This window comes from Schistocerca gregaria, chromosome X (assembly GCF_023897955.1).
Source record: "Schistocerca gregaria isolate iqSchGreg1 chromosome X, iqSchGreg1.2, whole genome shotgun sequence".
Lineage (NCBI taxonomy): Eukaryota > Metazoa > Arthropoda > Insecta > Orthoptera > Acrididae > Schistocerca > Schistocerca gregaria.
The window spans coordinates 414213946-414241913 of NC_064931.1; the positions used below are offsets into that span (position 1 = coordinate 414213946).

Here is a 27968-nt window from a genome sequence, read left to right on the forward strand (position 1 = left end):
ATCCCACGTTTTCGCAGGGAAATGATAGTATCCCACAATATTGTGTTTTGACATTTTCATTATGTGACATGGGGAAAATCTTAAGTGGGTACAGAATCACCTACCTCTGGAATGATAAATTATGTGAACTGTAGGGAACATTTGTTCAAAATATGCTGTAGCTAGGGAGCTAAATTTGTAGTAACCACACTGATACCGCAGTTTTTAGATAAAGTTGTTATTTACAGAGATAGTTTTATTTTTAATAGTAAAGGTTTTCATCATTTAATACATTATGACTTATAAAACTTTTGTAAATAAAATAACACAAATAAAACTGTTTCAGTGTTCAGAATGAAACCGAAGTTCATCGACAAAATTTCGAAAGTTGTTCAGGGATATTTTTTGTCTAATTGGATCTAGGGTCCGAGATCTTCAGTGGCTCGTACAGAGTAGCTGCATTTCGTTCGATTTCTTACTCATTTATCTTTGTATCTGCACTGGAAAGAAAGTACGTGCAGAATAGTGCAAATGTCGACGATATGCTCTTAGTGTCTTATTTGAAAAGAAATGTGTTCCATTCTCTCACGGTATTTGCTGCTGACAACAATTATGTCCAATTTAGTCTTCGCCCTCAAGCTTGCATATAGTACCGTTCAGTTCTGTTTCGGGTGTGTTTTGCCGGAAGTGTTAGCTGTACGTTGACAGTGATGTATAGCATTAAGAACCGATTTTCTAATGAAAAGTTGGCCGATATGCACATCATGTGTAGGCTGACTGAATGGGATGGACGAGCGTTACAACGACGGATTGCTGGGCTGTTCCCGCATCGACGAAAACCAGATCAGTACTTTTGCATCTGAGGGTTGTTGCTTTACTCTGTTTTCTGTGTTGTACGTTTTGGTCGTAGCGTATTAAAGGCTTTTTCACTGTTTTGGAAGTATTTTCACCCAAACAAAGGAAACTGGTGTATCAAACCGAAATCATAATTAAATTATTAATTTTAATGAGCCATCGAAGACCTCAGTTGCCTTACAATAAAATACTCAGAAAATATCCCTGAAAAACCTCAGAAATTTTATCGGTGAAGTTCATGTTCACCATGTATACGTGTAACCCATATGACAGTCATAAAAATTTCAGGCACCTTGGAAATACAGTGGCAGAGAAAATCTTCCTATAGGACGTAAAAAGTAAACTTACGGAAACGCAGAAAGGCAATTAAAACTTTCTTGCTTCATAATTTGCACGTTCCACACAGTCAGCAAGGCTTTAGACAAATTTTATTTTGCACCTGTCTTGCTTCCTTCACTAGGATTTTGATTACACTGTCTGTATGCCTTATATGCTGCTAATACAGAGTGAAAATTGCACGTACTGTCTGGAAACCAACAAAGAATTTTAACTTCTCAAGAACGTGTTATTTTGTTACATTTTCCAGGTTGAAGTATGCCACAGCGTTGTACAAGTTCACTTCTGAATGAAATATACTTATTCTAACAAACACTGTTTGTGTTAGACGACCCTATCGCACACTTTCCTGCATTCATTGTGGTTCTGCGCTCCTCCATGAAGGCATTCCTTCAGCGGACTTGTGTTAGCAAGATCTCTGAAGATGGGACTAATTTCTTAAATGATCGCTGATGGTAGACCACGATGATGAATGTATTTCTCCAGTTATTGTTTTGACTATATTTGCACCAGCTATTCCCACCTTCGGGCCATAAGCCATGTGACCATTATTCATCTGTAGACGTAAAATGGAAAAACAAAATCCACATAGCTTTTCTCATTTCTTCCACACTGCCACTATTTTGCCTGATTGCTAGACCATACTTGTTCTGAGGATGGTCTGTTATGGAATCAGTTAAACTTCATTCTCCGTGCACGGTTTTCCCATCACATAGTTTCTTTGCTTTTATAGCTGTTTTCAAAAATAAGTGTTTATTTCTAAGTTTATCCCAGCAAAAGGCCTGCCTTGAGAATGAACTTGTATGTTCTTGAGGAGGACTTCGCAATAAAAATTAGGCGCTCGTCATAAAGTGAAGCAAGCGATGCAGGACTATCACAAAAGAAAAAAAAAATAGATGATTAACTGTGATTAAGTGAGTGCAGAAATTCAACAGAAAGTGTGCATGACACAACTAACATGAATAATAGCACAATAATAATAAGCGGTCGAAATAAGACCCTGTAGCTTGTGCACCAATTAATACTGGTATGAAAAATGCAAGCGCTAATTATTCGCTATCAGCTCTTCATATCTCATACATTTGGATGTAATGTTTGGACACTGCACCCAACGAAAACTCATCACAATGATGCAACATTCTAAAAACCCTAGTGATTATATTTATTATTTAAGGGTCACCTAACCGTGGAGAATTTGTAGGAAATTAGAGACATCAAAATCTAAGCCAATATTGTGAATACAGAACGCTTAGTAGCTCTAGTCAGGCGAATAATTTGACAACAAATAACACAGAGCAATATTCTGAAAACGAAGTAAACTAATGTAAAATGACGCTATCCACTGTGGGACTTGCATTTGACTACAAGACAGCAGGAAGAAAAATGAATAAGACATCCGCATCCGGGCACGTCAAAAATTCAAAATAAACGAGACAAAAATAAGATATAAAGAACTATGCATAAAATATGCGTAAACGAATTAATGTTTGGACACTGCATCCAACGAAAACCCATCACAATGAAGCAATGTTCTAAAAACGCTACTGGTTTTATTTATTATTTAAGGGTCACCTAACAGTGGAGAAACTGCTCAGAAAATCGACTGCACTACAGCCTGAGTGATACCTACATTTTCCAAGAACAGCAAGGGGGCGCCAGTCAGGATGACACGAGAGCCGGTAAGAGAATGGATACCAAATCCAAGTTCTCTCTCCCGAACTTCCCACAATTCTCAGACTCAGCCTGGAGAGGTGACTGAATGCTACTACTAATGTGAGGAAAGAAAGTGGGCCTTCAGCCACTTAAAAACAGAGGAACGCAGAAGAAACGTCCCACTCAAGGCATACAAAAATGCTTTTACGATTGATTATGTTGGTACTGGTACCGAATTGTCTCCCTCCATTGTCTAACACAGTTTGCGCTACGTGTGGTGGCAGGGACGATATTTGAATTGGACAGTTCGTAAATTGGAGAGTAAGTAACGAACTTTATCACGTGGCCAGAGCAGCGCCTGTGAGGGGCTCCTTCTGATGTGCAGACAGAAACGCAAATTTTACGCCCAAGTACCCATGGGGGAACGCTGTGGTGGTGGGCAGCACTGCGCCTGTTGCAACAGGTTAACCCCAGGTCCTGACCACAATAACATATCGGGAAACAGGATCTTTCCGCGAAAACTACGCGGTTTACTGTTTTTGAGATAGAGTGAAAGCGTTGTGCTGACCAAACGGTACACTGCCGAGCACTCTAGACTCACTCCCGTCTTGAGATAAATCTAATAACGTCCTACTCCTGGCAAAAGTACCAAGCTCAAAGAAAAAAAATCGTAGCAGGTGATACGAAAATCGGGCACCGTTGTGTGACAGTCATGTTGTAGTTTTCACCAGTCTGAGGTTGGTACCCATTCTGTTCTGAACGTGATATACACATTCGAGTTTGCATTCAGCTACACGACTTCCACATGGCTTGCATTCTAAAACTTCTTTGAATGGCTTAGAGGCACCATATCAGAAATACTGGGCATACCGAACATTAAATCACTCATATTCTCTTTACCCCCGCACCTTTAAGCTTCCACCACTAACATTTTAATTAGCAATACTGTCATCACTTGTTCATTTTTCAGTTTGTCAATGTGTTGACAGAATTTAGACATTATGACAACATTAATCACTTTAGCAATACAATATCTATATTTTTAACTGAGACACCATTGTTAGTGGTGCTAAGTAGTATCAGAAATTACTGTTACGTCACTGCTGTAATGGTTTTCATTCGCTGCTTCTTCTACAGCTACCTATATCGATTACTCTGCCACATTGTGCAGATTAAAATCACAGCACAGCAAATCATTAGCTGTTTGTCCCTACGTATTCTTCTAAAACCATACACTGATCTGATATTTGCATCATAAATATCAGTTTTCTTATCATCAACATTTACGTTTACTGAAACAGAGCTAGGAAATGTATAGCTGAATTTAAAATTATGAAATTTCAAATTGAACCGAGAAGGCTGGTCATACGGGATTCGACTTTGAAATAAATATTTCCTTTACAATGCTTGCAACACATGGTGTTTCAAACCTCACACAATCAATAAGTCTAAACATTTATTCCTTTATCTAATGAATTATACTTCTTCTCGATATCTGTCATATTTTGTTTAACGAGGAACACTGTTAGTAGTGGCAGATCCACAATTTTCACTTGGAGTAAGCTGCTCCCTCAAGTTACGAGTCACTTAACTCACAAATTCCGATAATTTAGAAGTCACAGAAGGACTTCCCGAACCAAAATTTCGTTTGTTAGGCAGTTCAGACGTCTTTTAAGTCCTTCTACTCTAATTCTGGGTATTCTCATTGAAGAAAAACAAACAACAAGAAAAATTTCAGCACTAAAACATTCGTGAGAACTGGCTACCCGCACGGGTAGGCCTATCCGTAGACTAGAAAATTGCCAAGGCATGTTCATACCGGCTGGGACCATGTAGAATAGAATAAGAGTAACATGTATATGTAGCTACCGTTAGTTCAGGTTTCATAATCCTTGAACACTTCCGAAAAAGCAAATAGCTATTTACTTATAATAATATAATCTTAAATTACTTTATTAAGAGTATTTTTGTGCTGACTAACATTGTGTTTTGTTTCTCTATTTATTTATTTATTGTTAATAGTACTTGCAATCAACATCATTTGTTTCAGCACATACAGGAGGATTTTTATTAACGTAAAAACTCCAAAACGACGTAGACGACGCTGAGACAAGTAGTTTAATATAACACACATGGGACCACAAATGTTCGGAAATACACCAAAACTGGATGAAAAATATTGAACACGTGACGTCACCAGATGTCGTACCTTGCCGCAAATGCAGCGCTTGAGCCTATCGCTCTATCGCAACTGATCATCCCAACCCAAGTCAAGTATTCACGACGGTGTGGCTCTGGGGCTACGAGCGCGACTTTAGTGGGTTGAGTCTCAGGGTCCGAGTCATGCATGGGTTAGGCAGTTTTATTTTCATTGTGTTACAAAATTGTTTACATTGAGGTAAGATTTACCATCTTCATTTACCACTCTTGTGGTCTCCATTGGTTTATTGCAAAGTACTGTACAACAAAAACCCAGCGTATTGCGTCACAAGTAAATAAGTATAAGCTTTCGAACTTCGTCACTGCCAGTAAATGACTCACGTTTTCCTTGCTAAATAAAGGCTGGAAATAAAAGAAGAAGGGAACGTTTACAAAAAAAAAAAGTTTGAAATGCTCCTCAGCACTATGGGATTTAACTTCTGAGGTCATCAGTCCCCTAGAACTTAGAACTACTTAAACCTAACTAACCTAAGGACATCACACACATCCAGCGACCGTAGCGGTCGCTCGGTTCCAGACTGTAGCGCCTAGAACCGCTCGGGCACTGCGGCCGGTTCTACGTTTACAACAGATCATATTTACAAAAGATGTTCGATAAAAGAATAGCCTAGAGGAGTGATGTGCAGCAATGCCTCCTGCTGGCGACGGTAGACTCGACAAGCCCAACCTCTGCACGTGTGGCGAGATACATCAACTGGTGACTTCACATGTTCCAACATTTGCCATCCGCTTTTGGGGCATTTCCCGAAATTTGTGGCCTCATGTGTGCTACATTAAATTACTTATCACAGCGCCATCTGAGTCGCCTAGAGGTTTTTTAAACGTTAATAGGAATCACCGTGCATGGTGCGAAGCAATCCGCTCTAATATATGACATGAGAATTGGAAAATATGTGACCAGCGCCGGCCGGTGTGGCCGAGCGTTTCTAGGAGCTTCAATCTGGAACCTCGCAACCGCTACGGTCGCAAGTTCGAATTCTGCCTCGGGCATGGATGTGTGTGATGTCCTTAGGTTAGTTAGGTTTCAGTATTTGTAAGTTCTAGGGGACTGATGGTCTCAGAAATTAAGTCCCATAGTGCTCAGAGCCATTTGAACCATTTTGTGACCAGCGTTGTAACAAATAATAAATCTGGAGTTGATGGTAATAAATCAAACTGAAATGAATAAAATATCGCTGAGAGAAGGTGCAGCATTAAGACACAAGACATGTAATTCAGAGGTAGTGGAGTTCAAATCCCCGTCCGACCATCCTGACCTTGGTTTTCAACAATTTTCCCTAAATCACTACATTTGGAGAGTCAGGGGTGGTGAAAAATGACAGGACAGATTTCCTGCTCAAATCTCGTCCGCTTGGAGGTGATATTCCTACGCTAATGGTGTTACAGTTAAATCCAACACTCTTCCTCTTTTCCAGCTTGGAAAAGTAACTAAGGTTTTCCTACACTGAATAAGAAGTCGAGAGCTAAAGTGTAGCGTTTGTGGCGAGCCGGTAGAGGACGCAGTCGGCAGAAGGGAACATATGGCACACCAGAAAGGGGCGTGGATGGGGTGGCAGAGAAGGGGGACAAACGGAGAAGCAAGCGCTCCCGCTCCGCCTCCACAAACAAGTGACGTCAGCTTGCGGCGCTCCAGTTTCAGCGCACATAATGCTGCGGCTAATGAAAATATATTTACGGGGTGATACATCTGCCGGGTCCCACAGGCTGTGTGTGTCCGCCGGTATCGCATCTCCGGATAAAAACCCGCACCCTTCCACTGGACCGCGACAAAAACAAAGGGGTAGCGCCTACAACTTGACTTTCAGCCACTGCAGCTTATGTAACGAAAACGCGTCTGCTGTACAACTTTGATAGGGTACTGGGTACTGCTCCTCTCGATATTTTTACTTCTGTGTAGTTCGAAGAGGTTCATATAGCGAAAACCCCAGACGATTCGACCTATCATGAATAGTCGCGTGAGATATAAATGTAACATTTGGTTGTTTGAGCAGATGAGCCCTTTCCATGCGGGCGGATGCGACCGGGCAGGCTAGATGATATTCATACATTTTGCTTACCCCATCCGTTTCTTAGTTACTGGTTCGTCAGTATGTTTTCTCGAATATCAAATACTACAGAAGTGGTCAACTTTGTGGCTGAGATATTATTTCGTGACAGCAGCGCACTCTAGCTTTTTTGTTTCTAAATACTGCAACTCGGGTCAACATTCAACATACAGTTCCGCTGCAGAGTATTCTTCCATCGCCCTGCCATTAGTGATGGAAGCTACAAGTATATGCATTACTCTTGAGCTGGTCAGAAAGCCATTGTGACTGCAGGGGGATAAGATACGTTTATAGATTTCTTGGAAACTTTCTGCTGCCGCCGATAACTTTGAAGAGCTTATTAACTGAAGGCAATTTCATGTAAACATGTCAAATGTGCAAGCCACTCTGTATAAGAGTTAAATTTTACAAAAAAAAAAAAAAATCTTCAGCCACCCTATTATAGGGTAACTTTCTGACAGCACCTATACCTGTAGTAACAAATGTAAGAATTGAAATTGTAGAAATAAAATCTCATTAATAAAATTAGGAAGATTTGTGAATGGTTTAGTAAAAAAAGACAACGTTTTATTTCTCATTATTATCTTGTTTCTACATATACCATACAGTTAGTTGTTCAGAGTACTGTAGTAAATATGTCACGACTTTGATTGTTCTCTTACCACTGACATTGTATATAAGTGTCAAACAGTTTTATCTAGTTATTTTCATTAGAAGATTTGTGTTAAACGTAACAGATTGGGAGACGCTCTTGTCTCACACAGTTCCAAAGGACAAATGCGTAAATAAGTACGCAATACCGTTTCTCATTACTTTGCTTAATGCAGTTTAATTTTTTCATTCTTATTTTCTTTCAATGAAGATACTTCTATAATTTTATTTTCATTGTTAGAAAATTAGGAAAATAAACGTCACTAAATTGGCAAACTTTGAGGCAGATGTTTTCCTGTGTATGGATGAAACAAAACTCATAAAACTGGGCAAATCTGAAACAGGTTATAAGTGTGTATCATAAAGAAACACGAGGTCAGACCATCTTTCTGACTATACTTTCCCTGTCTTAGACTTCATGATACAGTCCTTCACTGAGCTATTGGGGGGAGTAACTGTGCACAGTTAGTTTTTCGTATTCCAGTACTTCATTGGTCATTAAAACTTCATTGCTATCGAAAGTAATGGGTAAAGATCATAAAATTCTATATGTGTGGAAATTAAATGTCACGCCACATATTTGTGTAAACTTATGTTACAAAGGAGAGCTGAAACTGTCGGAAAGTTGCCCAGTTTTACGGTGTCCGTTATCATCACATACAGAGAGGTCAGAAACAGTTTGAAAAGCTTGTGAGGATGTTGCAGGGGAGGCTCTGCTGAGAAATAATTGATAGGGTACAAACTGGATACGTTCCACCGTTTCCGAGTCATTTAGCATTGAAGTTAGCCATCAGGTTGTCGCGCTCAAATTCAAGTACTCGGACAGAGACAGTGTCACGTAACATATTCTTCGTATGGTTTACTCAAAACGAACAGACGTAGTTTTTGCTAGCGAAGCTTAAATTTATCACTTCCGAAAAATGCACGTTTTTTTAAACTGCTGATATTCATTTGAACAACTCACGACCCCAGAGATGTCTGTGCATTACCGCGTTTTAGAGCGTCCAGGTGCTTGAATTTGCGTCTACCTGACAGGCTAACTTCAATCCTAAATAATTCGGAAACGGCAGACATTATCGAATTTTTTTCTTAACAATTATTTCTCAGCACAGCCTCCCTTGTAACAGCTTTACAAGCCTTTCAGAGTTTTCTGACCACCCCATACATCCAACTGAAAACATCGGATACATCCACCGTCTTGGTGTGCCCCAGGGAAATCTGATAGGACAATTACTGTTCAATGTAATTATTAATATCTTATTATTAATATTAGCTGTCTTATGTTTACGCAGATGACGTAGTTACTTATGAGAATGTGAAATACGATAAAAAAATCGGTTTTCATTTAGAAGTGTATAAAGTATTAACCTACTTCAAAGATTGAAGTTATTTCTCAACGTAGAGAAAAGGCAAAGTGTACAAATCACGAAACAACAAATCTGTCAGTCTCTGACTACACGATTGATGAACTACAGAGTCAGTCAAATGGTAAAGTAATGTGGGCGGAACAGCCTGTGTGTGTGTGTGTGTGTGTGTGTGTGTGTGTGTGTGTGTGTGCCGATACGAAATGAAGCGATCACAACTTCACTTGTAAATACAGCAATTGGCAGCTTTAGATTTATTGGTAGGACAATGGGTCACTGGAATCAGCGAAAAATATACTTTGCAAGACACTTATTAGGTTTGTAGGACTGTTGCTCAAGTACACAAGATGCAAATTACACTGGCCGAATTGCAACTTAGTGTACGCTCTTACCATCGGTGAGTGTGTAAATTAGAGTTGTGCACCAAGCAAATCGTAACCACTTCACATCTCCGTCTGTCATCGGAGAGCAAGTAATGGACTCCGTGCAACGTTCTGTGTCATCCCTCACACTAGCAGCTGTCGGACCATGGGATTACCTTCCCATGTATAGGCTGCCACAAAACAAATGGCTGCGTTTGGAATGGTGCTGTGACCTGGAAGCGTGCACTGCTGATGAATGGCGTCGCTCTGCGGTAAGCGATGACTCGCGGTCCACGCTTCTTCGGATGACCATTGTCGGCGAGAATGGCTGCGACCTGGTGAGAGATCCTCTTCTTCTTATGTTTTAGAGAGGCATAACAGTGTTACTCCTGGCGTGATGCTGTGGCGAGCCATCGGGTATAGCTTCAGGTAACGGCTGGTAGTGACTGAGTGAACTCTGCGTTACCTCTCATTCAACATTATCGTGCTGAAAGTTTTCAACAACACGAAGTTCGTGCACACATCGCACGTGTATCTATGGACAGTCTGTGTGATGCTGAAGTACTCCTGTGGCCAACAAGATTCCCGTATCTCTCCCACAGCTTGTGTGGTACCAGATCGGACGTCAAGCCCGTCCCATTGCCAGTATCCAGGAAATCACGGTCCAATTATTACAGTTGCGGACCCGCTGTCCTCTGGAGACGATACACTGACTTTATAGAAATCTTCCCGGGAAGGATGCAACGTCATACTCATAAATGGGCTCATATAGCCGCGTTCTTCGTAAATTTGACACGATATTATGACTGCTGAAATAAAACGACATATTTCGCGAAGTTTCATTTTCATTTCTTCCTCTTCTTGTGCTTAACTTTTTTGTCAGATAGTGTAGATAGAAATAACAAGGGACATCGAGCATACCCAAAAAAAAAAAGACACGAATGGCCACAAACCTGTTGGCCACGTTAGTGAGTATAGCAGAAACGCTAAAAGATAGCAACTGGTAGACACTCGAAGAAAGGCGCCCAATAATACACGGAAGTTTATAAGAGCTTGCTTGTGGGGCAGAACCAATGAACATCTTCAGATCTCACCTATTATATCCTTCCCGAAGGGTCGGCCAAGATGACATTAAACTGACAGCAGCTCTCACAGAAGGATAAAAATGATTTTTTCTTCCAACGAGAATGGAAAAGCAGGGAATCTTAATGCATCCGATGTCAGCACTTTGTGATTATTCCGAGAGGTTACATGTGCAACTGTAGATCCTGGGCAGTCTGGTTGGGGTCCAATTCGCATAGTAATACACTCTCAGTGCCTGAAGAAGACGTCTCGGTCGGTTGTCGAAATATTGTGCTCAGAAGGTTTTAACAACTCGGATACACACCAGACAGTTACCATTAGTACTAATCTTGTCATTATATCTTCCTTCAAAAGATCTTTCACTCGAGTGACAAATTTTGTTCCGAATTAAACTCAAGGAACGCGAATTAAGAGCGTTCTCGAATTTTACTTGACGAAGAATAAAGGAAGGAGAGAGTTGAAGCATCGACAATGAGATCATTAGAGACGGAGCACAACCTTTGAATCGTGAACGAAAGAAGCCGTGTCCTTTACAAAGCAACCATCTCAGCATTCATCTGAAGTAATTTGGGAAAACCAGAATAATCTGTTTGACTGAATGGGCATTGAGCCCTGTGGCTCTCGAATTCGAGTCCAGAGCGCCATCTCTCTTATTATTGTTACATTCGCGGGATTTGAAGAAGGTTATGTGACTTTAGGTAAAGTATTTGCGTATTCGGTGAAGATGTTTATGGAAGAACGGGCAAAGAAAAAACAATATCTCCTGCGTCATTTCAGTGGGGTGCAGGAAGTCACTGACGTACAGAGAACACTGTTATGAAGAAAGATAGAAAATGGAGGATCGCATAAAATCATTGAAAAAGATAATTCCTTACTAATTAAAAAAAGGGAAAATGCCAGGCTCTTCATGCAACGGAGATAGCACACTGGAATACGAGCTTTAACACCCACAGTTTGGCATGATGTGTTTCTGTGGTATCCAAGTGCTCACATAATATCTCTCCCACCTTATGAACAAAATGAGAGTGTGCGTAGTGTTAGACAAACTGTGCGATTCGATAAGAGTTTCTAGCAAACAGAACGCAGCCAGTCATTCTCGACGATGAGAAGTCTTCAGACGTAAAAGTAATGTCGGGCGTAAGCCAAGGGAATGTTATAGGGCCATTACTTTCCACAATATACATAGATGACCTATTAGATATCGTCGGAATTTCCCTGAGGCTTTTAGCGGATGATGCTGTCGTATACAGAGTTGTCGCAACGCTAGAAAATTGTGGCAAAATGCAGGAAGACCTGCGGAGGATTGACACTTGGTGTAGGAGTGGCAATTGACCCTCAACATAAACAAATGCAACGTGATGCGAATACATGGACGGAAGTACCCAATATTGTACAATTACACGACTGCAGAAAAATCACTGAAAGCAGTTACTTTCATAAAATATCTAGGAGTATGAGAACAGAGTGATTTAAAGTGGAATGATCAAATAAAATTAACCGCGGATAAGACAGATGCCAGACTGAGATTCATTGAAAGAGACCTCAGTTTATGTAATCCATCAACAAAACCCTCGTTCGACCAATACTTGAGTATTGCTCGGCAGGCGGTTCCGTGTCAGAGAGGATTGATAGAGGAAATAGAGAAGATCGAAAAAAGAGCTGCACGTTTCGTTACATGTTGATTCAGTAGGTGCGAAAGCGTCTTGGAGATGATCAGCCAACTCCAGTGGCAGACGCTGCAAGAGACGCGTTCTGCATCACGGTACAGTTTACTATCTAAGTTCCGAGAGCGCACGTTCCTAGAATAGTCACCCATCATATTGTATCCTCCTTCGTATATATCGTGGAAAACTCGTGAAAGTAGAATTAGAGAGACGCGAGGCTTACCAGCAATCGTTCTTCCCGCTAACTATTCGCGACTGGAACTGGGAAATGGGGAAATGACATCGGTGTACAAAGTTCCCAAAGTCACACACAGTAAGGAAGCTTGCGGTGTATACAAATGTAGGTCTGTTTCTTTATTTCCTTTATTATTTTATTGCGCTCACAGCATGTAGAGAACAGATAAGATATTAGGCAACATGTGGCATCAACGTGAAGGCGTTCAGCTGGTGGCCATAATTCATGGAAAAATCTAGAGAAGGCTTTATTTAGCATCGAATGTCAAGATGCCTGATACCGCTTGTTTTGATTTCAAAAAAGCACTCCGTCTTCAGGCCACGAGTGGCCTACCGGGACCATCCGACCGCCGTGTCATCCTCAGTGGAGGATGTGGATAGGAGGGCGCGGGGTCAGCACACCGCTCTCCCGGTCGTGATGATGGTATTCTTGACCGAAGCAGCTACTATTCGGTCGAGTGGCTTCTCAATTGGCATCACGAGGCTGAGTGCACCGCGAAAAATGGCAACAGCGCATGGCGGTCTGGATAGTCACCCATCCAACTGCCGACCACGCCCGACAGCGCTTAACTTCGGTGATCTCACGGGAACCGGTGTATCCACTGCGGCAAGGCCGTTACAGGCTGGGTTTGTTAATGATGATAAAAGTTAGGGCTCAAACTAATTTGCAGGGAACCAATAAATTCCTTTGCAGATCTGAAGAAAGCACGACTAGGGTGCGACTGTTAAACACGCTAAGTATGTTTTAGATTACAGCGATGACAGTAACGTATCCGAAACAATTACGCTTCTGTCAGTGCCACTGTTGATACTTTAACATACAATGTTTGCTACGTGATACAAGAAGATTAACATTACTGGTTTCTCGACTGATCACTTTGGAGTAGCATCAATAGTTAGGAAACTGTGGCATTGCAGTACTTTAGCGTTGTTGAATCTCGCCTGTAGCTAATATAGTAAGGGGATCAGAGGAGGTGTTATTCTGTGATATACTTCGCTAAGCTCCGAAAAGAAAAGCTGACGTAGAGGACATGATCTACAAGCTTTTGATACTTCATAGTGAACAAATAGCAATGACTTAACCTATAGTTTGAACTTTCGAGGATTTATTGTGAATAAATAAGGAATCACATGAATTTGTCAGAGCACATGTTGGTAAAATGATTACTGCTTAGCCTAGAACTTTGAATTCTTCTTAGATGAGATTTCTGGAGATATTCGTAGTAACAGCAGACCAACAATGTACAAAACAGAGTTTTTTTATAAGAAATCGCATTTACACATCGTGCAGTGAGCTGTCTTTCTGACAGCAAGTGTCTCCTCTAAGTCGTGGCCGTCTCACTTGATCTCTCGAAGATTGATTAACAAGGGAACTAAGACTGCTTTCAACTTCTGGGCTTAACATTTGTTGTATACTTGAAAGAACTGAACATATTTGTGTTGATTTGAGGCTAATGCCTATTGAGATATGGAACTTACAGTTCATTAAATTAGTGTGACGTCCATATAATTAGCGATTTGGATGTGTGGTCGAGGGACACACCCAATTTAAAAAACTCGTTTAGTGAAAAATAATAAATACAATAGAATAACGGTAAAAGGAGGCGTGCAGATTGAGGCTGACAGCGAAAGAGAATATTGAGAAAGAAAAGACATAAAAATGCAATGAAGTACAAAATTTAAGGACGTCAGTGACTTTTGCATGATGTGTCACTGTCAAGTAACATACCTCTATGAAACTTGGACAATACATAGGAAGATCTGCTACAGTATACTGCACTACACTACACTACTTTACACTACACTACACTACACTAGATAACCGAAAGAAATACGCAACTTGGACCATACATGGAATGAACTGCTAAAGTATAGTACACAGGTTAACCGAAGAAATACGCAATGAGATGAACAGATATGACACTTTTGTTCAAAGACAACAATTACACTGAAGTCACCGAGATTTATGATGGTCCCTTGGACATTAAAAATGGCGGGCTATTGTTCTTAATATATTGTGCGATCACCACCGACGGCAGTCTGTGCTCTGCAACGTGCACTCTTCATGGGCACGAGGTTGGTGAGGCGTTTTTGTGGTAGGCTGTTCCATTACTCCACCAGCGCGGTTGACAATTGTTGGATGGTCGTTTGTGCGTATGGAGGTGCTGCAATATGCCTCCCCGACGCAAACAATTTGGAATGAAGACTGGAAATTGGGTCGGTATAAGACAGAGAACGATGCCATGACAGTGACTATAGTTACTACAGGAACGGTTCAGTGAAGTCCCAACATTACTGAACGCTAGTGGGGACGGAGAGACGGATAATTTATGTTGTCTGTCTAACTCTAATACGTACGACATGTTTTAAAACACTACGTAACAGATATTTAAATACGCCATAACTGAAATGAAATGAAAACGTATTTTATAACTTAAGCGCAAGGAAACATGTATCGGCGAACCCAGAACAATTATTGTCACCGCTAAGCTTAATGAGAGTCGCAGTGCCCCGCGAGACAGTTACTACCCCAACTTCAGTGATAAATGCCCTGTAGCAGTCCGTTTTCAAAAGTTTCCGAGATTCTACAATTGGGTAAGAAAGTTAGCGCATTGCCTCCAAAATGATTTCTCGCAACTTTCGCCGAATTCTCTAACAAGGCAGACCAGGGTAACAGTTTAAAGTTACGTGACCCAAAAGTCACTCCGAAACCACACCACTTCAAATTTCCACGGAAGTAAATGACTTTTATTAGCTTTAATTAATCACCCCCAAATCCATCTCTTCCATCAATCCTCACCTCCAGCTCGTTAATAGCTCGACGGTTTGGTATGAAACCTGTTCGGTCACAGATGCATGCACTAAGGTGCAACATTCGCCTATAAAATCGAAAATGACTGCTCAGAATTCAACACCCCGACTCTGCTAACAGCCAAGGTCATATCGTCAAGGCGCACCCAAACTCAGAAAATCAAATAGAACACCTGCCGTAGTCAAAGTACGAAGCAGGTCTCTCCGGTCTTACGTCAGAAATGTATGTTAGAATGTTTGTAGGATATTTAGGAGCATCGGGTAGTTTCTTGGTGGAGATTTCAACGTAATGCGACGAATATGCCACCCGTGGTTTGCAGGGTATAATACTCTGAAACCTTGAAGCAGGCGAAATACAGACCAAAATCTTAAGAACGTTGAATTTACTACCTGGGGTCACTGCAAGGTGTTGGAGGCGATGGCGAGCCACGGGCAATATTCGACATAAACCATTATGAAATTGACTAAAAATATACGCTCCGCAACGGATTCTGTACTTCACTATAAAGTCACGAAGAGATCCAATATGGCATTTTTCATGTCGTTCAATATGACACAACGTGTCATTAAAGTTTAGAATGCATACATCCTCACTCTGGAATACTTCCTATTATAGATGCACCCCAAGTCTCGGATACTTCCTATTTCTTACACCCCTCACCATACATGGAAACGGGGGGGGGGGGGGGGGGGGGTTTGGGGGAGAAATTGTCCTCTCGAGGAAAAAAGTCAACCTCAACCAGAAATAAAGAAATTGTTTTAGAGTCCCCTCAGGAACAAATCCACCCCCAGAAATTGTATCCCTCCAGAAAACCTTTTGTAGCTACTATATGTACGCTCCTCAGACACATAATTTTATATGTTGTTTACCATGATTGGCGAATCTTTTGGGTTTTGGGGCACAGGATCAGGGACGTTAGCCTATGAATTGCAAGATGCAGGTGTGCAAATACCCCGCAGCTAAGAGAGCTCAGTGCGTTGGGGAACTAGGGTTAACTCGTAGAAAAGCGCGAATATGTCAAGATGTTATGATTTAAATATCTTGAAAGATGCCTGGTAAGTCGAAAAGCTATTTCCTTTCTTTTACATCGCCAATTCTGCCCAGCACATATTCACCTTTTTTAATTCTATGATAGGAATATTTTTCATTCTGATTCCCAACTTTCACTCTAGCATAATTTTGACATTAGACCGCCATAGCTTGGCAGTCGATTTAGATTTTTGTTGACTCGGGCGGCAACTGATCTGATATGATATGATTTTTTACTGTCTTTCCAACCATGTTTCTTGTATCGTGGCTACGAATAAAGCTTTGACAAAACAACAGGACGACCATTAATTACATTATATGTCTACCTTCTCACAAAATTTGAACCGATTCGCAAGGGTCTGAAGCACAGAAGTGTCGCTCGAAAAAAACTCACATAAATGTTTTTTTGCACGTAAAGTCCGAATAAAGCTAGATTTTTGAGAGAGTGTTTTCAATTTTATCATAAGAGCGCATTTTTTTGTTTACCTGATTCACTTTAAACCGTTTCCACTCATTCAATTCACGTAAAAACTAATTTTGCGTGGTACATTTATCTTGACTTTCAACCATCGTATCTCGACAACGGATAAAAATTACTGGATAAGTAAAATTTGTTTTGACTTTATCAAATTCGTACAATTTTAAAGTAGAAGTGGGGTGCTTCAAAACCTCCCCGAAAACTTGTTTTTGCACGTAACATCCGAACGGTGTACGTAGAAATGGTGTCATTAGCTGAGCAGTAACCCAATTAAAAGCTTTTGCATAAGGAAGTGACAGATTTGCACAATCAGCCTGGACACCAGTTCCAGTTGGTCGTTCAAACCTTTTTTGATATAGTATAATATAGCTGTAGTAAGATATATTTTCTAATGGCTATGCAAATGGCCGCTGATCTGGGCTAAACCAGAAGCTTTTGACACCATGTTTCTAAGATAGGAACCGAACACTAAGACCCCCCCAGACAGCGGTTATGCGCGTGGCCTTTCCGGGCATACTTGGTATGGCTGTAACGTTACTCAGTAACAAGGTATTTCAGAAATATTCATCCGATTTCAATGGACTTAAGTTTCTACAAAAATTAAGGTACAAAGTTGGAATACATTTTAAGTCTATAAAATTTATAGTAATAACGTCATTTTTCATAAGTTGCCCGAAATATTTCATTTTAAACTTAATGTAAAACATGCAGTGGAAGGCCAGTTTTCGAATAATTCAAAATTATAAATAACATATACTGATCAAACCTGGTCATGCAAAATTATAGTTATTAGCTGATCTGACGGGTCCCGCGCTGACTTGGAGTGGGCGAGAGATTAGCTACCAGAGATGAATGTGTATGCAGCAGAAGAAGGCAGCCCGTGGTTATAAATACTCTATATTGCTTATTGTTTACAATCATTCGGTCTTACTGGCCACTGTTGTTGATCTCTGGAACCTCTACGAGTGCCATCCTTGTCAGCAACGTCGCATACCGAGCACCCGCTAGTAGTGCGTTAGGCCCTGTGGATATCTGATTTAACCGAGCCCATAGCAGACCTGGCCAAAGCGTTTGTTGTCGTCCGAGGCTAGGCGACCAGCGTCCCAAATTCCGCACTGGAGGACGGTTGGCTACGGCTGGCAGAGGGGCTGAGGGGACCTCAGTTCAACCCCGGAATGTGGGAAGACGGTTGGATGCCGACGAGTACTCACGTTGGTGGTAGAGTGCAGGGCTGCCGGGAGCCTGGGCAGTCAGGCAGTAGTCGCTGGTTCGAGGCCCAGAGACGGTGTTGACACCTGTGTCATAGATACGTCGACACAGAGTTGGGGTTATAACGTAGTCCAACTGTGCGGTCATGACTGGCGGGCCCAGTAGGTACAAAAACGACTGGTCATGAGACTGGTTATGCGGAAGAGGCAACACTGACGCATTCTTCCATGACGCAGAAGCTCATCGGAGGATGGTCAGCGTCCCAGGACTTGGTCATTGCCTCGCGGAAGTAGATTGGAAAGAGTGAGTAGCTGGCTGCTGAATGTACTGTATCAGCGTTGGTCATTGACAGCGGCGGCCGGTGCCTCGAATATAGCACTGCGTCTACAGACACCCTTTGATTCATTACACTTAGTTGGGTATAAGTGCCATCTAATTTTACTGGAGATGTTAGCTTTTGATTGTTTGTGAAAAACACATTATACACTGACGGAAGAAATCGCCACCAAGAAGGTCGTAGACGTGTTTCTACATCTGAAAGACGACGTCTATTCGAATTTCGCATCAGTCGCATAAGTGTGACGCTAGTAACGCCACTATGGGGATGCAGATCATGTTTGATTTAAGCACACGCCGGCCGGAGTGGTCGTGCGGTTCTGGGCGCTACAGTGTGGAACCGAGCGGCTACTACGGTCGCAGGTTCGAATCCTGCTTCGGGCATGGATGTGTGTGATGTCTTTAGGTTAGTTAGGTTTAGGTAGTTCTGTTCTAGGCGACTGATGACCTCAGAAATTAAGTCGCATAGTGCTCAGAGCCATTTGAACCATTTAAATACACGCTGTAACAGTCGTGAGCGTTAGTTACCTTGAGACTGGACGTGGTGAATTGATGTTAGTCAAGAATGCCTTTAAGGCAACAACGCACCGAATTAGAACGAGGTCTTGCAATAGGTCTACTACAAGCTGAACGTTCCTTCCACGATATTGCAGAAAGACTTGGCAGGAATGTAGCTGGCAGCGGTGGTCTCGAAAATGCACATTCGCAAGGTGGCCAGGCTCCGAACCGACACGTGGCACTGCCGAGCGGGAAGACCGTCATGTTCGGTGTATGGTTCTGATGCATCGTACTGCATCTGCAGCAGTAATCTGAGCAGTAGTTGGCACCTCATTCGCGCAACGAATTGTTACAAATCGGTTACCTGGAGGACAGATCCGAGCCGGACGCTTTGTAGCGTGTATTCCACTGACCCCAAACCACTGCCATTGGCGATTTCAGTGGTGTGAGCGAGAGCTCAGTGCAGGGCAGGGCGGAGGTGTGTTATGTTTGCTGATGAAAGCTGGTTCGGTCTCGGTGCCAGTGATGACGGTGTGTTGGTTGGAAGGAGGCCAGCTGAGGGCGTGCAACCAACCAGTTTGCTTGTTAGACACAGTGGACCTACATCTGGAGTTACGGTCTGGGGTGCGATTTCATATGACAGCAGGAGCACTCTCGTGGTTATCCCACGCACCGTGACTGCAAATTTGTACATCAGTCTGGTGAGCAGACCTATTGTGCTGCCATTCAGGAACTGCATTCCAGGGTGTGTTTTCCAACAGGATAACACTCGTCTACATTCTGCTACTGTAACTCAACATGCTCTACAGAGTGTCGACATATTTCCTCGGGCTGATAGATCAACAGATCTGTCTCTAAGAGAGCACATATGGGACATCATCGGACGACGATTCCAGCGTCATCCACAAAGAGCATTAACCGTCCCTGTAATGGCCAACCAAGTGCATCGGAGATGGAATTCCATCCTGCAAACTGACATATGACTCCTGTACAACACATTGCACGCACATATGTATGTATGCATTCAACATTCTGGCGGTTACATCCGTTATTAATGTGCCAGCATTTCATATTTGCAACGACTACGTCGCGCTTCCATTAACCCGTGATCTTGCAGTGTTAATCATTTAAACAGGTTACCTAGACACATGTATTCCCGAATTCCATTACTGTACATTGTCCGCGACTCGTGGTCTTGCGGTAGCGTTCTCGCTTCCCGGCGGGGTCAGCGATTTTCTCTGCCTCGAGATGACTGGGTGTTGTGTGTCTTTCATCATCATTTCATCCTGATTCACTCGCAAGTTGCCGTAGTGGCGTTGAAGAACTTGTGGAGCGGCGGCCGAACTGCCCCGCAAGGGGTCTCGGGGCCACCAGTGCCATATGCTAATTATTGTTATTACTGTACATTAATTATTTTTTGGCGTTGCTATTTTTTCCATTAGTGTATATCCTCTGTAAATGATGCTATTAATTGTTTTTGAGAGGGAATAATAATATAGAATGTGTATAAAAGATGTCAGAAAAGTCAAATGCGCCACCATGGTATAAATGACTTATTTCTGTCAACAGTCTACATCTACATTTATACTCCGCAAGCCACCCAACGGTGTGTGGCGTATTTCTTGAGATACGGCTTTAAGCCAAGATAAATGTAGACAACGTCCAGTTTCATTACAAGCCCTAATGCACTGCTTTTCATTACTTTCGAATCACTTGCCTATTGGAAACAGGGAGTACACCTTTCCGATACAGGTAACACAGTTACGATTTCAGGGCAAATGTTAACGGTCATTTTAAGTGACGTCCTTGATTTCCTCTAAGCACGTTAGTTTCCCACTTTGTGCGCATCTGTTGATACTGTTGTGGTAAATCCAGCTGGTGAGGGCGAGGAACACGCACTCTGCTGCAGTGCACACGTTTGGTGGTCCTGCAGGTGGCGCTGAAGCGGCAGCAGGCGGCCGAGGACGCGATCGCGCTGGGGCTCGTGGCGGTGACGACTGGCGCCGAGTACGGCTTCCTGCCGCAGGGGCCCATCTTCGGCATGAGCACCACGGCGCCCCAGAGCGAGCCCTCCGCAGGTACGTCTTCTTTCTTCATTTCTTCTTTCCTCAAATCGGGGTAACCACAGTTACTCCCCACCTCCTTCTTAGTGGGGCGGTACCAGCATCCTATATGGTCTTGTCCTACATTGGGTAGCAATTACGTTTTAAGTATCACAGCAAAAACAAAATTTCAAGCTGTGACCACGAACCTTGGTGATTGTGTTAGATCTTCTCTATTTTACATTTCAGTGTGACACACTTTTACCGCCGATGGATGACTTCGGTCTAGAAGTCTAAATTTTGGGTGTGCACATTGAAATTCACCTCGTCGTCATTCTGGGTGCCATTTCAGGGGGGCCAGGCAACATTTAATTGCCCAGAGAAACAGTATGTGTCTCTGTGTCCTGTGCTGAATGAGCTGAAGCGTTGCCGTGAAGTAAAAACATTCCCTTGGTCTGCTTCCCGTTAGGTTTAATGTTGGCAACCTCCCAAACCTCTTCAGGTGATTTCGGTAGAATACTGTTGTGGCGGTATACCACTTATCGGTTAGCACCTCACCAGGAGACAATCTGAGTAGCCGTCTTCGGTTGTTTGCAGATGACGCTGTCGTTTATCGACTAATAAAGTCATCAGAAGATCAAACAAACTGCAAAACGATTTAGAAGAAATATTATAAAGGTGCGAAAAGTGGCAGTTGACCTTAAATAACGAAAAGTGTGAGGTCATCTACATGAGTGGTAAAAGGAACTCGTTAAACTTCGGTTACACGATAAATCAGTCTAACCTAAAAGCCGTAAATTCAACTAAATACCTAGATATTACAATTACGAACAATTTAAATTGGAAGGAACACACAGAAAACGTTGTGGGGAAGACTAACCAAAGACTGTGTTTTATTGGCAGGACACTTAGAAAATGTAACAGACCTACTGATGAGACTGCCTACACTACGCTTGTCCGTCCACTTTCAGAATAATTTTGCGCGGTGTGAGATCCTTGCCAGATAGGACTGACTGAGTACATCGAAAAAGTTCAAAGAAAGGCAGCACGTTTTGTATTATCCCGAAATATGGGAGAGAGTGGCACAGAAATGATACCGGATTTGGGATGGACATCATTAAAAGAAAGGCGTTTTTCGTTGCGACGGAATCTTCTCACGAAATTCCAATCACCAACTTTCTCCTCCGAATGCGAAAATATTTTGTTGACACCGAGCTACATAGGGAGGAACGATCACCAAGATAAAATAAGGGAAATAAGAGCTCGTACGGAAAGATATAGGTGTTCATTCTTTCCGCGCGATTGGAATAATAGAGAATTGTGAAGGTTCTAACAAACCTACCACAACAAAGGTCAAAAATTAATTATAATTGTAGTGTTGCTCACGCTGCTAAAATTTGCAACAACAAAGTTATATTATGTGGCAGGTGTCATTAGAGCACAGTTAATAAAGTCATTTCTTGAAATAATGGATAAACTAGGCACTAATATTTTCGTGTTTCCCACGCTGGTCTTGTTGTGAACTCATGGCTCAATCGTCGAAAATCTAGGTAGTGATGAATCCAAGCTCGGATGCAAAGAGGCCTAGGTGTTATTCTGCGATATTCAAAAGTTTTGTGGATGTGTTTCATAAACCATTCTTGAAAATAAAACTTCAGCAAGTTAGGACAAAACTAATCAGCACTCAGAATTTAAGTTACACTTCTTTTTTTATTACTTTTGTTGCAATATCACGTAACTCGTTCCAAAACACCACTTCACAATATAAAACATACTTCAAAATATCTTCCTCACTGTTAAAGTTCACGTTTCATAAACTGACTACAATTTGCGTCTTTTTAACATGATGTCCAAAGCTTGACTCTCTAATAACCGCTTACGCGCCCAAAAATCAAAGTTACAAGTACGTCAAAGATCATAGTGACAAAAGAAAGAATACACATAAGAATAATATAATTGCAATACATACATATCGATGTATCGAAGTACCTCTAAATTAATGCATTGTAGCACTTCTCCAACACGCTTCGCCGGCCGCGGTGGTCTAGCGGTTCTAGACGCGCAGTCCGGAACCGCGTGACTGCTACGGTCGAAGGTTAGAATCCTGCCTCGGGCATGGATGTTTGTGATGTTCTTAGGTTAGTTAGGTTTAAGTAGTTCTAAGTTCTAGGGGACTGATGACCACAGATGTTAAGTCCCATAGTGCTCAGAGCCATTTGAACCATTTGAATCAAATCTGAATGTTGTCACAGAAATATGTTAACTATTTTACAGAAACACAGTAGAATATTGCTGGTATCGAGAGGTTGAGGTGAGGTGCCGTACTGGTTACGTAATTCAAGTACCACTACAAGGTGGTTCGATGAACCCTCCGCCAGTCACTTAAATGTGATTTGCAGAGTAGCCATGTAGATGAAACTACATGTTGCTACTGTCTGCTCTGCTCCTTTGTTGCAGATCATAATGATACACCCAGCTCTCGTTTATGGTGACTATGCAGCTATAGGACGGCATCTGGATTAGTCCCACACAACTGCAGCATTTCTGCAGCTATTTCGGTTCGTCGGGCTATTAGAACGTGTGTGAGAAATTCCGGAACCCAGCGGGCAGCAGTCTTTGTCATGTCCAAAATACCGCGCAAGACGTCGAAAACTGATCCATGACTGGTTTCACTTTTTCCACCATCGCCTCGAATGTGACACGACGGTCCTCAAGCTCCAGAACCTCTACTTCTCTTGCGATTCAAGGCTCTTCACAGAGAGAAGTCTTCAGTCTTGTCATTCAGATTTCTTTGATCACACAGGAAGCGTCTGCGCCACCTAACTGCTCTGTCATGTGTTGGTGCACTGCTCCTATACTCTACCAACCAGTTAGCATGAATTCTAGCAGCTTGTTCCCCTCCACAGCAATAACGAATTACCAAACTATACTCTAGTTTATTATTGGCCCGACATGGTAGCCGAGAGCGCTAATGCGCTGCTCCCTGGAGTCGGGTAGGCGCGCCGGCCTCGGATCGAATCCGCCCGGCGGATTAACGACGAGGGCCGGTATGCTGGCCAGCCTGGATGTGGTTTTTAGGCGGTTTTCCACATCCTGCTAGGTGAATACCAAGCTGGTCCTCACGTTCCGCCTCAGTTACACGAGTCACTGACATTTGAAAACGTTCGCACCCTTTCCTGACTTATACTAGACGCAGACAGCAGGGGTACACTGATTTCGTCCTGGGGGGTATGATGTGGCGGCAGGAAGCGCGTCTGGCCACCCCCTTCCATTAACCATGCCTAATCCGTTGTATCCATACCGACCATGCGAAAACTGCGGGAAAAGGCGAAAGAAGAAGAAGAAGAAGAAGAAGGCTCTAGTTTATTATTGAGGTGTGCCACTTTGTTTTGGCTCTTTTTAGCGGCATGCTGTGGTACAACGGAGCGGGAGTTTCATCGTGTTCCAGGACTGCAGACTATATCCGAAAACAAAGACAAAATTAATACCATAACTTCATTCTTTAAGGTGATAATTAAAAGTTTCTGATTGCCTCTCGTCTGCAGTGTTAACAGCGTTTTCACTTCGGCGCTCAACCACGGCACAGCTGGGACTAATGCGAGAGTACTAAGATACTAGCCTTCTTGCAGAGCCCTAGACAGTGTTGTGGGCTAGTGTAACTATTTTTTACACTGACAAACCCAAAAAAGCGGTACCAATATTTACTGCAGCCTGCACCAAATTTATCAGTCATATGTCCTTGAGTGTTTCGAATGGTGCAAAGCTAGTGCTTACCTGTATTTCTCCTCAAGTACGTAAGCAGCAGTTATAACCTTTTCCACGACGATATTTCGATTTTCTGTAACTGCTTTCATCTCGCATACCACCAGATCTGAGATCATAGTTTTCAACGAAATCACCACAAACGAGATACCACCGACAGATATAGAAAGAGATTCATGTAATAATGACGGAAATCAGCAGAGTCGACCACTGACTTATACGGGTGTGGACAGGAACGTCCAGTTTTTGCAGTTTTCGCGCAAGTTCTATTTTCAAATTTTCCGCGGTTGCCTACGTTGCTATTCACTACAAGGATTTCCGTACCTCGGGCACCAGCGAACTTGGCAGTATGCGGGGCAGTGGTCGGTGACTGTGGAGGTGCTGGACCTGGAAGTATCTACACTGCCTATTAAAGTTGCAAAACCAGGCAGGGTAGCAAGAAACGAAATTTTAGTTACTGTGCTTATTCATCTACGGAGACGCACGGAGTTGGGAATATACGAGCCCCTCTCCAGGCCGTGAAAGCCCAAGGGATGTCTACCGGTCGTCGTGTCGTTCTGTCTTGTAGCGTCATGCGGTTGCGGTATGGAGGGGCATGTGGTCAGCGCACACCTCTCCCAGCTATTTTGCAGGCGTTCCACACCGTGGAGCCGCTGCTACTCGGTTACGTAGCCCCTCAGTTGGCATTACAAGGCTGAGTGCATCTCGTACCATTCCGCCCACTAAGGAAAAATACTTGGCAGTAGTGGAATCGAACTTGGGTCCTCCACATGGGGCCGTATATGCTGACCGCTCTGCTAAAGAGACTAACATTTAGGGATAAACAGGGTACGAAATTTAGTACACCACCTCTGGCAGCAACAATGGCTATAACCCAGCTGTGCAACGAGTCCAACTGAGCCTAGATGACAAATGCGGTGTATAAACACCACGGAGCTAGTTCGTCGAAGCGTGTTGGAGAAGTGCTACAATGCAGAACGGAATATGCACCGATCAGCCAGAAGATCATGACCACATACCTAATAGCCTGTATGTGCACCTTTGGCAAGGATAACTGCGTTGACTCATCGTGGCATGGAAGCAATGAGGCCTTGGTAAGTCGCTGGAGGGAGTTAGTACCACGTCCGCACACAGAAGTCACTTAATTCTCGTAAATTCCTGGCAGGGGAGTGATGAGCTTTAACGCCACGTTCAATCGCATCCCAGATGTGTTCGATCGGGATCAGATCTGGCGAGTTGAGAGGCCAGCACATCAATTGGAACTAGTCACTGTGTCCCTCGAACCACTCCATCATACTCCTGGCCATGTCACATGGCGCATTATCATGTTGAAGAACGCCACTGCCCTAGGGGAACATGATCGTCATGTAGGGGTTACGTGGTCTGCAACCAGTGTACCATGCTCCTTGGCCGTCATGGTGCCTTGCACGAACTCCACTGGACCCCTGGATGCCCATATGAATGTTCCCCAGAGCGTAATAGAGCCGCCGCCAGCTTGTATCCATCCCATAATTCAAGTGTCAAGGAGCTGTTTCCCTGGAAGACGACGGTTTCGTGCCCGCCCGTCGGCGTGATGAAGAAGGTATCGGGATTAATCAGACCAAGCAACGCTCTGCCACTTCGCCAACGTCCAGTGACGACGGTCACATGCCCCTTCCAGTCGCAGTTTCCGACGTCGTGGGCGTAACATTAGCGCATGCACAGGTCGTGGGCTGCGGAGACCCATCGTTAGGAGTGTGCGGTGCACTGCGTGTTCAGGTACACTTGTACTCTACCCATTATTAAAGCCTGATGTTAGTTTCGCCACAGTTCGCCGCTTGGCCTGTTTTACCAGTCTTCCCAACTTACGACGCCCGATATCTGTAATGAGGGGTGGCCGCCCAAATTCGCGACGTCTGGACGTCGTTTTATCTTGATTTCACCACGTTTTAAGGACACTCACCACAGCAGTCCTCGAACACCCGCAGCTGTACGGTTTCCAAAGTGCTCGAGCCTAGCATCCGGGCAATCAATCACAGTCTGCCCTCGGTCAAACGCAGGCATATCGCGGTCTTTTCCATTCTACACACAGACAGTACACTCACTGATATTACATGCACAGTGCGTATGTCATTCATCGCTAGGTGATGCTGCTATCCCATAAACGGGCTTATATCGATAGTAGGTCGGTGCTCATTATATTCCAGCTGATCAGTGTACCTACATATTTATCGAGCCTGTACTTGTCATTTCGATTAGACGCAACAGGAGAACAGGAAATGAGAAGCGCCTCTGGTGTCCACAGAAGGCAGTGACGGTGGCGACAGCAGCGGCGGCAGCGGGGGCGAGGGCGCTGCGACGTCGACGGCTACGACGGCTGCGACGGTGGCTGCGGGGGCGGCCAAGAGCGCTGCGCAGCGGCCGCTGGCGGCCGGCTCGCTGGATCTTCTGGCCAAACTGTTCCCGCACAAGAAGCGCTCCGTGCTGGAGCTCGTGCTGCGCCGCTGCGGCGACGACCTCGTCAAGGCCATAGAGCAGTGCGTGCCCTGCGACCCAGCCGCTGCAACTGCGGCCGCTGCCAGGTACTACCATTCTCTTATTTCACGAAACAAAAATTTATGTTCATTTTCTACGCTGTGCTCAACAATCCCAGGTTTTACTACACCAGGGATTTCAATGGCCCGTTGTATTCTCCACAAAGCTCGGAAACTGTACAAATTGGTTAGCCACTGACAGTGGATATTGTGAAATTCCTGGGCCCCTGAAGTCAAGACAGCCCTTAACCCCCTCAGCAACTTTCTTTGCCTTCTTGGAGGATACGGTTTTTGACCAATAATTCATGAACAAAATGGCTGTGAGCACTATCGGACTTAACTTCTGAGGTCATCAGGCCCCTAGAACTTAGAACTACTTAAACCTAACTAACCTAAGGACATCACACACACCCATGCCCGAGGCAGGATTTGAACCTGCGACCGTAGCGTTCGCGCGGTTCCAGACTGAAGCGCCTAGAACCGCTCGGCCACCCCGGCCGGCTAATTCATGAACAAACAAACAAGTATTAGCAGGTGAACTATCATTGTGCAAAAGCCACGAATAATTTCGTTACAAATCCGGGTGGTTTTTTTTCGGACTGCTTCATCCAAATAGTGTTGAACTTGTAAATGGTACTCTGTATTGATCATACGACCTTGTGGCAAGAACTCATGGTGTACTTTCTTTCTTTCTTTCTCGGACCTTTGTCCCGCTCCAACGCGGGGTCGGCTTTGTTATGACGGATTTGGCAGTGTTTATTGTAGAGGGTGGCAGGATGCTCTTCCTGCCGCCACCCCGAACCCCCGGGACGGAAGTAGTGTACCCCAGCTGTTTGCATCTAG

General features: G+C 43.4%; 1 protein-coding gene across 1 annotated transcript in view; it reads left to right on the forward strand.

Annotated features, from left to right (window-relative positions):
- The window catches only part of LOC126298107 (doublesex- and mab-3-related transcription factor dmd-4), a 170558-nt gene extending 143241 nt beyond the window's left edge, over window positions 1-27317 (forward strand). The window contains exons 4-7 of the mRNA XM_049989428.1: window positions 20742-20886; window positions 26897-26973; window positions 27010-27173; window positions 27245-27317. Of these exons, the coding sequence (XP_049845385.1) occupies window positions 20742-20886; window positions 26897-26973; window positions 27010-27173; window positions 27245-27317 (459 nt within the window). The remainder of the gene's footprint in view (window positions 1-20741; window positions 20887-26896; window positions 26974-27009; window positions 27174-27244) is intronic.
- The last annotated feature ends 651 nt before the right edge of the window (window positions 27318-27968 follow it).